We start from the raw sequence: 14,672 nt of genomic DNA on the forward strand, positions 1-14,672 counted from the left end.
CTCAGCATCAGGGCTGAGAGTGCAAAGGATAGACAGACAGTATAACGTGTTGTGCAGGAGGGGGTGGCAAGAATTGGCAGGTGATAGATGGACCTTGGTGCGGAGGAGTTAATGGACAGATGGTCAGGTGGGGGAGGGAGGGATGGGAGAATGCTAGAGGCTGGGAGGTGATCATAGAAAATAGGTGCAGGAGTAGGCCATTCGGCCCTTCGAGCCTGCACCGCCATTCAATATGATCATGGCTGATCATCCAACTCAGTATCCTGTACCTGCCTTCTCTCCATACCCCCTGATCCCTTTAGCCACAAGGGCCACATCTAACTCCCTCTTAAATATAGCCAATGAACTGGCCTCAACTACCTTCTGTGGCAGAGAATTCCAGAGATTCACCACTCTCTGTGTGAAAAATGTTTTCCTCATCTCGGTCCTAAAAGATTTCCCCCTTATCCTTAAACCCCTTGTTCTGGCCTGTCCAACCCCTTAAGAATTTTGTAAGTAAAAAAATTGAATCATTGAAGACAACAAAGGGTAGACAAGACAGACAAGAGAGACAAGAGAGACAAGAGAGACAAGAGAGACAAGAGAGACAAGAGAGACAAGAGAGACAAGAGAGACAAGAGAGACAAGAGAGACAAGAGAGACAAGAGAGACATTTATTGCCACATGTACTAATTGGTACAGTGAAATTTATGGTCACCATACAGCCATACAAATAAAAAGAGCACAGAACACGATGTCTTTAACATAGACATCCCCACACAGCGGAATCAAAGTTTCCCACTGTGAGGGAAGGCACCGAAGTTCAGTCATCCTCCTCTGTTGTCCTCTGTTTTTCACCCATGGTCGGGGACTCCCGAACCCCTCGCTGTCACGACTACGGGCGGCCCGATGTTCAGGCCCTCTCGCCGGTTGTGATAGAACTCCGACGTCAGAACGGGAGAACATTCCCAGTGGCTTGGACTTCCGAATTGGCCACTTCCTCCTGGAGACCACGGCTCCCGAAGTCCACAGGCCGAGCTGGGTGGAGATTCCCGCTTGTGGCCTTCGGCAAAGGGATCCCAGGACTCTGCGATGTTGATGCAGCGCCGCCCTCGCTGGAAGCTCTGCAAACCACAGCTCCGCGATGTTGAAGCAGCAGGCCCAACACTCCGGAGCTTCAAATGGTGATCCAGGTAAGGCATCGCCCTCTCCATGGTGAATCCAGTGCTGCACCGCTGCTGAAGCTTTGGTCCGGTCCCCGGCAGGAAAGGCCATGCCAATCCAGTTGGTAGGCCGCGGGGGGTGGGGCGAAGATGCGACTCGGAGAATAGTCACATCCTCGCCAGGAATAAAAAGATAGAAAAACAGACAGACTGTAGGCAGAGGCTGCCATCATGCGGCACCCCTAGTGGCAGATTACAACGATGATAAGAATACAGTATCATTTGCAATTTTAATTTGGTTCCTATTTATTCCCTGTGGCGAGTGATAAGGCAATGAATCTCAATCGCCAATTTATTTTTCCTCGTGCCCATTGTGTTTTAAGTCACAAATAGGGTTGTGTAAACTCTGCCTGTCCTATGAGTTGACATTGGTCAGAGTGCAAGGGGTTGGACTCTCCCCACTGACTCTGCTCCATGTGAAATATTTTGATCATCTATTTCACCCCATGCAGATGGTATTGATGCAAGTCCAGAGCTAGTAAATCGACGGTTCCCCATTAAATGAAACGTCAGCCTCTACCTGCCCAGTGGCCAACACTCTGAAATTTGTATCTAAAAGCGATGGGTTCAAGTCCCAAGTACACAGACATGTAAAACATTTTAGCTGACTCCTGTGCTCCATTGACGGAAATGCTTCCGTTTGACCAAGGTATTAAGCCAAGACCTTTCTGCCCTCCCAAATGGATTGAAGGGGTCTATTAACGCCTTTGGAAATTCTCACTGATTTCTTGCTCCACCTCACTCACTCATCCAACATCATTGAACCCAGTTACATTATATTTATTTGTCACATCTTGTTGTACACATATCGATTACTACATTGTCAACATTAAAACAATGACCATAGTTAATAATGAAATACTGTGGCATAAATCTTTCTTTAATGTTTTTCATTGACTTGTTGGGGTTCTTTCCTTATGGTTTTTCCGAAGGCTGTAACTGGTACAGGAGAGTGGTTGTGAACTTACAGCCTCAAGGTCAGGTGCTCCCTGTAGAGACTGGGATTGGAGCTTGGGACCTACCTGAAACCTACAGCTCATCACCACATTGTTCATTACATAAGTCACTGACTTCCCAAGGAAAGGTGCTTAGATAGTCTTTTTCAGCATGAACCTAGGCGTTGCTTTGTTAACAAGCTCTTGCCAGCAATGTTTCACATCTGAACAAGTTTTCTACTACTGATATCGACAACAGTTAGATGCATCCGAAAAGTAGAAACATACCGTAGATGTCGGCTTACACAAAAGGACATAAAATGCTTGAATTACTCAGTGGGGTAGGAGTAACTCAACCGGTCAGGCAGCATCTCTGGGGGACATGGATGGATCAGGTATAGGTGACCATCCTATCAGGTGTAGGTGATAGGTAACATGTGAAAGGTCCCGATCCAAAATGTTACCTATCCATGTTCTCCAGAGATTCTTCCTGATCTGCTGAGTTACTTCAGCACTTTGTGACCTTTCAGCTAAAAGCATCCTGCGACCCACCAGCTGTGATCTGTTGCTATTTGTGCAAGAAATATAGCTAATGCTGATCGTAAAAGAAGGGTGGAAATTGCTTCCTCCTTTTCAAACAGGCTTTGTTTCTCAACTTGTAAACGTTGATAAATTAATTTCATCGCCTATTCTGTGAATGATACGGCAGTTTGGGGGTAAAACTAGACATTCAGAACAGAGGAGGGGTTTTGGGAACATGACAAATCAGTGGATTAGTTGGCATTGATCAGTTCTAGCAATATATCTTCTGTGGGCCAACTGTGCCATCAGGGTACACATTTACCTTCCAGTCAGAAGATTAAGCTTTGATCCAAAGATATGTCAGTAAACTGAAATCCTGTGGCTTTTTTTGATGGATAAGATGATGCTATTGGCAGTGTTCAGAAGAAAAATAGCAACAACCTTGTCAACACATTTGCCAGCATCACTGACACCAATTAACATGTTGCAGTTTGCGGTCATTTAGCTGCCCTAGTTCCTGCAATGGTGAGAGCTCTGCACTGACTGTTCGGCATTTTGGGCTAAATTGAGGTCTCTTCTGAAACATTGCAGCTGCATGTGAATCCATTTATTACAATAGAATTTCCTGCTGAATAATTATGCAAGTTTTGGGCTCTGTTCACATTTTGATGAACTGTTGACCTTTTGTGTACAGCAATTCGTTCTTCCGCCACACAATTAAAGCATGGAATAATCTTCACCCTACCATAGATACCCAACCAGACGCAACTAAATTTAAGGTAGCTCTTTCTTCCCAAAAATCCCTTCTGGCTTAAGTCCTCCCTCCACCACCTCCAGTTTAAATTCCATTTGGAATATTTCGGAGGACCAAGAAATCATGAAACTGCCCTCTTTTTCTGAAACGTGAGCTATAGTGGGAAATAACCAGAAACAATGAAAAACTGCCAATGCTGGAATCTGCAGCAAAGAAACAAACTGTTGGAGAAAATCAAGTTGGTCGAGCCGCATCTGGTGGCAAGGTGAGGGGAAGGAACAGTGGATATTTTGGGTTGGAACTCTGCATTAGGACTGAGAGTGGAGAGGGAAGATAGCCAGTATAAAGAGGGGATGGGGAGGAGGGAGACAGGAGGAAGGAAGCAAGAGCTTGTAGGTAATTAGCAGACTGAAGAGGGCTGAAGGAGAATGGCTAGATTGAGCCAGGTGTCAGTGGCGGAGCAGTTAAGTGGGGAGAATGAGGCAGGTAGGTGATAAATGGAAGCAGACAATGAAAATAAGTCAAGTTGAGTCAGATGGGGGATGGGAGGGGGTGGAAAGAGAGATGAAGGTAAAGACCACTGCTGGAGGGTGATAAACTGGAACACAAAGGGTATTAGTGCTGGAATCTGATAATTATGGAAGGTGATAAAGGGAGCAATTGGGGTAAGAGGCGAGGATGGAATTAGAGTTGGGGATCGGGTGGATAAAATATGTTGGTAGTAGGTGGATGAAAATGGATGATGATGGGGGGGGGGGGGGCTGGAGCGGTGGGATATGAGAAATTAGACAAATTGGGAAGACCGGAGGACGATCAGAAGTAAGAGGGGAACACATTAGGTCAGGATTACCTGAAATTGAAAAATTCACTATTCGTACCATTCATTTGGTTATACACTAACCAGGCCGAATATGAGGTTTAGTTTAGTTTAGTTTAGAGGTACAGTGCAAAAACAGGCCCGTCAGCCCACCAAGTCCACATCGACCACATCAGACACTAGCACTATCCTACACACTGGGGATAATTTTCTTAATCAAAGCCAATTAACGTTCAAAACTGTACATCTTTGGAGTTTGTGAGGAAACCGGAGCACCGGGTTGGGGAGAATCATGGGGAGAATGTACAAACTCCATACAGACAGCACCCATACTCAGGATTGATCCCCGGTCTCTGGCGCTGTAAGGCAGCAACTCTACCGCTGCGCCACCAAGCCGCTCTGGTGTTGTTTCTCTAGTGTGGTTTTACTAGTTTTTTTCTCTAATGTTGTTCCTCAAGTTTACTTTGGTTGACACCCTGGCAGTGGAGAAGGCTCAAGACAGATGGCGTGCAACAGGAAGCTCGTCTGTACGGGGTGTTGCTGCTCTGCAAACCCATCACCAAGTCTGCTCTTTGTCTTGCTGATGTTGAGGCGATCATATCGAGAGCACTGAATGCAATAGATGAGGTTGGATGATTGTACGTGAATCTTTGCCTCACCTGGAAGGGCTGTTTAGGTACCTGGATGGTAGTGAAGAAGGATGTGCAAGAAGAAGTACCTCCTCCTGTTGCACGGGAAATTGCTACGAGTTGGTTGGTTTTTGGCTTAGGTTTATTATTGTCATGTGTACCAAGTTATAGTGAAGAGCTTTGTTTTGCATGCAATCCAATCAGATAACATTATACATAAATCCAATCAATTGAAACTCAAGTACATTAAGTAGAGTGAAGAGGAAGAATCAGAGTACAGAATATAGTTCTCAGTATTGTCGTGCACCATTTTCATGGACAAAATCCCGTACACAATGGGGTGGGGAGGGGGAAGGATGAGTTATAAAGAATGGAGTTATGAAGAAAGTGAACCCTGCGGAAGGCGGAAAGAGGAGTGGAGGGAAAGATGTGGCTGGTGTTGAACACTGTTGCAGCTAGCGAAAGGACGAAGAATTATGTACTGGATGCCGGGGCTTGTAGGCTAAAAGGCGAGGATTAGTGGAACCATCTGTTGTTTGGAGGAAGGAGTGGGTGGGAGCAGAAGAAATAATGCATTTTATTTTGATCCCTTTCTTCAAAGTAGAAGTTTGCTAAAAGTATAAAAGGCAAAAAAAAAAATTAAATTAATTTTAAAATCAATGATAAGAATATTGTAGATCAGATCAGTTGAAGGAAGTTAAATTTTTTGCTGTTTGTGGGGTAAAAGTACATTACCTTTGACTGTGGCGACATCACAAACAATATCAACTTCATTCAGGGGAATTGTCCAGTGGGCTTGCTCCTCTGTAAATTGCATTCCCCTTGATTCATGCCGTTCCATAGCATACCCCTGAACCTTCACGTATGCAGGGCCCTATAAACAAAAGGACAAATAGTGACATCCCTTTCAGAGCAATGTACATAACTGGGTGGCAGGGGTGGGCCAGCACATGGCCTGCCCATGCAACTTCTATGGGTGTCTTTGGACATGGCAAAGCCAAACTCAACTGCATTATCTGTCAAGTTCAACATTTCAGTTGTTGACCTTTCATCAAAACATACAATGCCCTCCATAATGTTTGGGCCAAAGACCCATCATTTATTTATTTGCCTCTGTACTCCACAATTTGAGATTTGTAATAGAAAAAAGCACATGTGGTTAAAGTGCACATTGTCAGATTTTAATAAAGGCCATTTTTATACCTTTTGGTTTCACCATGTAGAAATTACAGCAGTGTTTATACATAGTAGTCCCCCAATTTCAGGGCACCCTAATATTTGGGACACAGCAATGCCATGTAAATGAAAGTAGTCATGTTTAGTATTTTGTTGCATATCCTTTGCATGCAATGACTGCTTGAAGTCTGCGATTCTCTGGTGATGCTCTGCCATGTCTGTCTTATAGGCATCTTTAGCTTATGCTTGTTTTGGGGGCTAGTCCCCTTCAGATTTCACTTCAGCATATAAAAGGCATGCTCAATTGGATTCAGATCGGGTGATTGACTTGGCTACTCAAGAATTGACATTTTTTAACTTTGAAAATCTCCTTTGTTGCTTTAGCAGTATGTTTGGGATCATTGTCTTGCTGTAGAATGAACAGCTGGCCAATGAGTTTTGAGGCATTTGTTTGAACATGAGCAGATAGGATGTGTCTATCCACTTCAGAATTCATTATGCTATTACCATCAGCTGTTGTATCATCAATGAAGATAAGTGAGCCAGTACCTTCTGCAGCCATACATACCCAGGCCATAACACCCCCCACCACTGTGTTTCACACATGAGGTGGTATGCTTTGGATCTTGGGCAGTTCCTTCTTTCCTCCATACTTTGCTCTTGCCATCACTCTGATATATATTAATCTTCATCTCATCTGTCCACAAGACCTTTTTACAGAACTGTGGTTGCTCTTTTAAGTACTTCTTGGCAAACTGGAACCTGGCCATCCTATTTTTGCAGCTAATCAGTGGTTTGCATCTGGCAGTGTAGCTTCTGCACTTCTATTAATGAAGCCTTCTGCGGACAGTGGTCATTGACAAATCCACACCGGACACCTGAAGAGTGTTTCTGATCTGTCGGACAGGTGTTTGGGGGGTTTTCTTTATTATAGAGAGAATTCTTCTGTCATCAGCTGTGGAGGTCTTCCTTGGCCTGCCAGTCCCTTCGTGATTAGTAAGCTCACCAGTGCTCTCTTTCTTCTTAATGATGCTCCAAACGGTTGATTTCGGTAAGCCTAAGGTTTGGCTGATTTCTCTGACAGTTTTATTCTTGTTTTTCAGTCTCATAATGGCTTCTTTGACTTTCATTGGCACAACTTTGGTCCTCATGTTGATAAACAGCAATAAATATTTCCAAAGGTGATGGGAAGACTGGAGGAAAGACTAGGTGCTGAGAGCTCTCTTATACTTGCAATTAAACACACCTGAGCAATTGCAAACACCTGTGAAGCCATGTGTTCCAAGCATTATGCTGCCCTGAAATGGGGGGGGGGGGACTATGTATAAACACAGCTGTAATTTCTACATGGTAAAACCAAAATGTATAAAAATACCCTTTAATAAAATCTGCCAATATACACATTAACCACATGATTTTTTTCTATTACAAATCTCAAATTGTGGAGAACAGAGGTAAGTAAATAAATAAATGATGGGTCTTTGGCCCAAACATTATGGGGGGCATTGTAAATAGCTACACAGCGCAGAAAGTGAAAAGCAAATCAAACCTTTATGACTGTTTGTCGAGACTCTGTTGGGCAAAGCACCTTGCAGTTGGCTTTTTCTGGTTGGTTGAAAGTCCAGTGGCTGAATAATTTACATTCTGGCAAAGGTAACCTGTCAAATGACTACAAGTTAGAACATTGTGTACTTTACAACTTGCAAACACATTCCTTTCCAGACACAGTAAGCATAATATTCACTGATATGCCCAACAGCAGAGTAAGTATCAGATCAGCTCCAAATACAACACAAACAAAAACTGTTACAGGACTGCATTGATGCTGGTGGGAAAGATGGTTGAAGAGAGGGACAAAAAGAGAAAGGAAGGGAGGGAAAGATACTTAAGAGCACATTCCACAACTTTAGGCTGTCCCAATGTGTTTTATGGCATTGGCATTGGCCCTTCAGCCCAACCTTCCCATGCTGACTAAGATGCCCCATCCACACAACTCCTACCTGCCTGCATTTGGCCATATCCCTCAAAATCTTTCCTATCCATGCACCTGTCCAAATGTCTTTTAAATATTGTTGTAGTACATGCCTCAACTACCTCCCATGGCAGCTTGTTCTATATACACACCACCCACTGTGTGAAAAAGCTACCCCTCAGGTTCCTATTAAATCTTTCCCGAGAGGCAGTGAAATGATTCTATTGTAAACAAAAAAACACCACTACTATAGAGCAAGGGTCTGCCTCCAAGATGTCCAATAAATCACAAAATAACTCGGCCTGCAGTGGGTTTGCAGCAGCATCAATTTTAGCATACAGCACTGTCAATCTCTAAAGCAGGCAGTTTATCAGATTTTCTTCTCACCATCTAATCTAACAGAAAAAAAGGAGTTCTAGCACAAAGAGCCTTTTTATCACTGGATTTGGGATTCAAATCCATCCCTGTTTTTGGCAAGCAAGCGTCTAAATTATTTATTCAATTCAACACTAATTGAGTTTAGTTTAGTTTATTTTCATGCAGTTTAGAGATACAGCGTGGGAACAGGCCCTTCAGCCCTCCGAGTCCGGGCGGACCATCAATCCCTGCACACTAACACTACCCTACACACTCTTGGGACAACTTACAAATTTACCAAGCCAATTAACCTACAAACCTGTATGTCTTTGGAGTGTGGGAGGAAACTGGAGTTCCCGAAGAAAACCCACGCAGGTCACAGGGAGAACGTACAAACTCCGAACAGATAGCACCCGTAGTCAGGATCAAATCCGGGTCTCTGGCGCTGTCAATTTGCAACTCTACCACTGCACTGCCCTTAAGTTCTCATAAAATAATTTTCCGACATTATTTCTTCTCTGCAAACCAACTCCACCCATTCTTAAGTGATGGAAGTAACAGAGAATCTGAGGGAAGAAATCTGAATCATAAGGATTTTGAAATATCATAACTAAACCATCAAGTGGTTTTAAAACTATGGGGTGGCAACCAAAAGATCACTGCTTGAGCAACACAGATTATAATCCACATTAAAAAGGTCAAAAAGGAACAGAATGCAATGCATCAAATTTGCTGACCTGATAAAACCTTGTTTGGAGAGTTTGCAAATGGGTGCACACATAACCATAAAAATTAGGAGCAGCAGTTCGTCATCTGACCTTTTGGACCCTTTCATCAAGTTTGGGGCTGTTCTTTAACATCAGCTCCACATTACTGCATATTCATTGAATCCCTTAATATCCTGAAATCTATTGATCTCCATTCTATTGGTATGTAAGCGATTTGTTTGTACCAGTGCACAAATCACAGAATGTTAATGGATAAGTACAGTTGCAAAAAGGAGGGAAAATCAATTGTTAGCTTCCAAGAGTGAGGAAATCTTGTACTTATACATGGGTTTGATGGGACAACACCTGAACTATTCGGCATTTGCCCTGGAGGAGTTGCTTGATTGATTGCTTCTTAGGCTGAACTAGGTGTCCGATTTCTTCATTTAAAGGATTTTGACGGCCTGGGATTCTCTAACTAGGATAAGAAGATAATTGCACGCAACATAAAGCAAGAGAGATGGCGATGGGGTGTAACTGGAGGGAGGGGCAGGGTTTGGTTGATGTTGTTAGTTGGAGACACAAATGACTGCAGAGGCTGGAATCTAGATTATTTTATAATCAGACTGCTGAAGAAATCCAGAGGGCTGAACAGCGTCTGAGGTGAAACAGGAAGTTAGGAACTGTCGTTGTTTTGGGTCAAGACTGCATCAGGATATCAGGAAATTGATGTTAGTTGTTTTCCTTATACTTCCAATACACTGGTTCTATCTCTACCATGAATACTGATAGAAAGTGGTTTTGAAAGTCCTTAACATCCTTAAACACCCCCACAAAGGTTTCTTCGTCTTAATGTACAAGCAAGGACTTTCAGCTTACTGCTTGATATTAATTCTCCAGTTTATATCATATTTTAGTTTCGCAGCCTTACTTCATTCTTTGTTTTCCCTTCTAAGTTCTCTCTTGCCTGGTCTGTGGAATCTTTACTTTACATTTACATTTGTTGACTTAGATTGTATTTTATTCAACTGCTCTTGCCCTTTTGGGATGTGTGCCTCTAACTCACATCAATCTGCTTCATTTTAGCAGGTCAGTAGAATATCCTCCCAATCTGCTTGGTTTTTGGTTGTTATTTTCACTCAACATCTGGTCAATCCACAGGGATATTCATTTTTATTTATCCCTTCTAGAACATCATCAGTTTGCCAATCTACTATTTTCCTAAAAGTGGGTAGAAGCAAAACCCACATCCAGGACTAACTTCTCTAAATTCTCCTTCACCGTCTCAATAGTTCAGTTAATCACATGTCTGTGGCCTAACTAATACATGTTCATTCTTTGTACTAAAGGAGGGAGATTATATTGGACATCATTGTATATTGATTACATCTGGAATACTGAGTACTGTACTACTCTCATTTAAGGAAGAATGTCAAGGGTTTGGAAGCAGTTCAATGATGGTTTACTATACTAATATATCTGGAAGGAGCGAATTATTTGACGAGGTTTGTATTTGCGGGTGTTTAGAATAAGAGAGAACTTGATTGAACATGAATGGATTGGTCTTGAATGGATAGGGGAGGATGTTTCATCTTGGAGAATCTAAGACCATGCAAGGAAGGCGGCCCATTTAGTCAGAGACGTAACAATATTACTTCCCCCGGAGAAATTCCAAACCGTAAATTGAAGAAACAATTTTAAAAATATCAGGATAAATGCTGTGGTTGCAGGTAATGGCCTGCAGATGACACCACACTGCAAGAAACCAATTTAATGCGCTTCTTGGAAACCGAGCACTTCACCCAGATAAGAATAATTCCTGCAGCACGGAAACAGGCCCTTCAGCACAACTTGCAAATCCAACCAAGATGCCCCATCTACACGTCCTACCTGCCTTCACTTGGCCCATCTCCCTCTAAATCTTTCCTATTCATGTACTTGTCCAAATGTCTTTTAAATGTTGTAATTGTACCTGCCTCAACTACTTCCTCTAGCAGCTCGTTCCATATACCACCACCCTCTGTGTGAAAATGTTACCCCTCAGATTCCTATTAAATGTTTCCCCTCTCACCTTAAACATGTCCTCTGATTCTTGATCCACCTAGTCTGAGTAAAAGACTCTGCACTCACCCATCTATAACCATCATATGAGATCACCCCTCATCCTCCTGCACTCCAAGGAATATTGCTTGACCTCTTCCTAAAGCTCAGCCCCTCAAGTCACAGGAATATCCTAATCAATCTTCTCTGCACTTGTTCCAGCTTAGCAACATCCTTCCTATTGCAGGGTGACCACAACTGAATTCAGTACTCCCAACGTTGCCTCACCAACATCTTGTACAACTAACATAACATCCCAACTTCTATACTCAATACTCTGACTGATGAAAGCCAAAGTACCGAAAGCCTTCTTGACCATCCTATCTACCTTTGACACCACTTTCAATGAACTATGAACCTGCACTCTTATATCCCTCTGGTCAATAACACTCCCCAGGGCCTTGCCATTCACTGTGAAGGTTCTGCCCTGGATTGACTTCCCAAAATGCAACACCTTGCACTTATCTGTATTAAACTCCTTTAACCATTCCTCAGCCCACTTGCCCAGCTGGTTTTTAATAATCTGCTGTATTTTTTAATAATCATCATTGCTATCTTAGATCTAATTTTAATGGTTGAGGCAATCAGTTTGAATATCCAAGAGGAAGCTGTGCAGGTACAGGAAGGAGACAGCAGCGTAAGAATTTGCAGTTAATCTGGTAGCAGAGGCTGGGGTGGAGCATGAATGTCGCAATGGTCTATTTCTGTGCTGTAAACTCTACAGGCAGCCACAATATCTGGAATCACAAGCTGCAAACTAGACAATCTCTAACATGCTAGAAAATTACCAGGGGCCAAGCCTTTTCATGTTAGTAGCAACTCGCCTATGCGTGGTGGAATTTCTTAAGACACCAGTGTGGTTAAAAATTAAATGAGTGCTTTCAATATGGTTTCCCCTTCAGAAAGGGGAAATTACTTGGGTGTAGGTTCCTGCCCAATGTTCTTCCCAATTTCCTCCACCCACACCAGGTTAACAGCACTCAGTGGTGTGTTCATAAATGGCTCCTCCCTTTCAGTTTGTTCATGCTGGTTGTAGTTAGGGCATTGACCTGATTGTTGCCCTCAGCAATCAATGGTACAAGCAGAAAATATGTTGAGTGTCCCATCATACTTTCTGTTGGTCAGAGTTTATCACCCCAAATGCACCAGGATATCTCTTTTCCCTCGTCGCTAATCAAGCTTCAAGTATCCTAGCTCCAGATATTTAGGGCTGTCAACTGCATTGGAACTGCAAGCAGTTGATAACAGAGGAAACCATACTCAAACATTTAACGGAGATGAATAAAATAAATATGAAAATTATTTTTCTGTCATCCATTTTAAGAAAAATACTTGTTTCTTCTCTGTCTGTTTACTGTGGCAGTAATACAATTAGATATTAATATATATACAGATAAAAAATACTGAACTAAAATTCTGGGTCACTCCTTTTAAGACATTTGTCAAGAAGGTGATGTTGAATAGTTAAGCCTTTGTAGATTGCAACAGAATAATCATTAGAAAGTACTTTTTTAGGTTACAGAAAGTGTTGTACAATAAAAGTGTCAAGCATTTCTTCCATGAATCCACTTACTTCAGGCCACTAAAGGCCCAAAACCGTGTGACATGTGATGGTTTATGAATATCAGTTGCTTCTAAAACAAGGACAGACGCACAAACCCCAGTGACGAAACAAATATTTCCCTTTATTATATATAATTTGCATGTGCCCAAGTTAAGTTGACTGAAACAATTGGTGACAATCTAAGATCATTAATTACAAGAGTTGAAAGCGCAATCCAATTCTGCTGATCTCTGAGTGATGAGTGGCATATGATAAGCACCAGTAAAAAATGCATCATTGTCTTTTCAGTTCATTTAGAAGTTAACATATTGAGCTTACTCCTTGGCCAGCTGTACATTGGTAGGCTTGGCTCCTATTGGAATTCCATGCTTATGCAATGTATTGATTAGGATTTCACGCATTTCGCCATTGTAGGAATCAAAGTCAAACACATTCCGGACCACATTTGCAAGTCCCTCAGTGGGGAATTTCTGTAAAAAAGGAACAAAAATAAGAGTCCTGCAAAATTTCATCACACAAAAACCTATATGGGTTTTGAACTTTGATCCAGTTTGTAGAACAACTTGAATTATTTCCTGAGAAACAGATGTGCCCTATTTCTGAAAATTATGTGCACTATTTCTGAAAATTAGATGCACATTTTAATTATAATCCCTATGGTTCCTGATTAAACAACCAGTATTGTGCTTAAAATTAGACACAATTACCCATTAAAGGAAGAAATGCTGCGTGCATGAAAATAGTGCTCATTATTAACTGGGTTACTGGCTCCTTCGCTAATGAAACCTCTAGAGCTACGGCACAGTTAAAACATATTGGAAACATAATACACAACTCAACCGATAAAATAATAGCCCTAAAATTCATATAAGAATTGTGAACTAACAAATTCCACCATCAGAATTAGAAAAAAGCTTTCTTTATGAAATCCATTTTTAGATTACCATGCACGAGCAAATATAGTTATAAATTTCATTTATTTTGTCAGTCAGAATTTCATTCGCATTAACCTCAAAGACCTAAGCAGAAATTCCACAATGCAACTGTTTGGTCTTTTCCTACTTAATTTTGATCTGCCTTAAACTAGTCTTTCTTTAACTTATTTCTCTTTCCGCAACAAATTTGATTCTTAATGTTATCCATAATTCCTTTGTTGTCTTTTAGGCAGTTTCCATCCCCATTCATTATTTTCACTGGTTAACACGAAGGACACCCATAAGGCAGAACATTCAGGAGGTTTTGGATGAGATTTCTCATTATTATGGCGTTACAGTAATAAATACAGTGTGCAAGAAAATAGTGCTCAGTATTAACTGGGTTACAGGTTCCTCTGCCAATGAAACCTCTTGAGATACGGCACAGTTAAAACATATTAGAGACATAATTCAGAACTGAACCAATAAGATTTTAAAGGTGATAAAACAGTTCAATTCGCATGGCTTACTATTGGAAGCACCATTGCAAAAAACTCTGGGCAAATATGTAGGACAAGACATAAACCAATGATATCTTGACTTGTTCAAGTGGCTATCGTGAAACTGCAAAATTGAAGATGTATATATACCAAGATATCTTGAAATTGTAAAAAAGTTTCATTAACCTCTTAGATTTTAAAATTGATCACATAAGGTAAGCTGGCAATTCAGCATAGTGTTCGGGGAGCAATGATTATCAGGGATAATGTCTGGCTTTAAAAGGCTTCAACAATATCGATGCCCATAAAGAGCAATGGGACATGATTCAATGACAACCGATCACTAGCACTGAAGTCTGTGGTAATGAAGTGCTTTGAGAAGTTGGTTATGATGCACATCACCTCCTGCCTTAGTAAGGACCTGGACCCACTGCAATTTGTCAACCACCACAATGAATCAACAGGTGATGCAACCTCTCTGGCTTTCCTCTCTGCACTTGGACGAAATGAACAGAAAGGTCTC

General features: G+C 41.8%; 1 protein-coding gene across 1 annotated transcript in view; it reads right to left on the reverse strand.

Annotated features, from left to right (window-relative positions):
- The window catches only part of vwa8 (von Willebrand factor A domain containing 8), a 206,176-nt gene that overhangs the window by 60,371 nt on the left and 131,133 nt on the right, over window positions 1-14,672 (reverse strand). The window contains exons 26-28 of the mRNA XM_055644777.1: window positions 13,054-13,205; window positions 7,585-7,693; window positions 5,595-5,733 (exon numbers count right to left, since the gene is read on the reverse strand). Coding sequence (XP_055500752.1) covers window positions 5,595-5,733; window positions 7,585-7,693; window positions 13,054-13,205 — 400 coding nt within the window. The remainder of the gene's footprint in view (window positions 1-5,594; window positions 5,734-7,584; window positions 7,694-13,053; window positions 13,206-14,672) is intronic.

Source organism: Leucoraja erinacea, chromosome 13, assembly GCF_028641065.1.
Source record: "Leucoraja erinacea ecotype New England chromosome 13, Leri_hhj_1, whole genome shotgun sequence".
NCBI classification, from domain to species: domain Eukaryota; kingdom Metazoa; phylum Chordata; class Chondrichthyes; order Rajiformes; family Rajidae; genus Leucoraja; species Leucoraja erinaceus.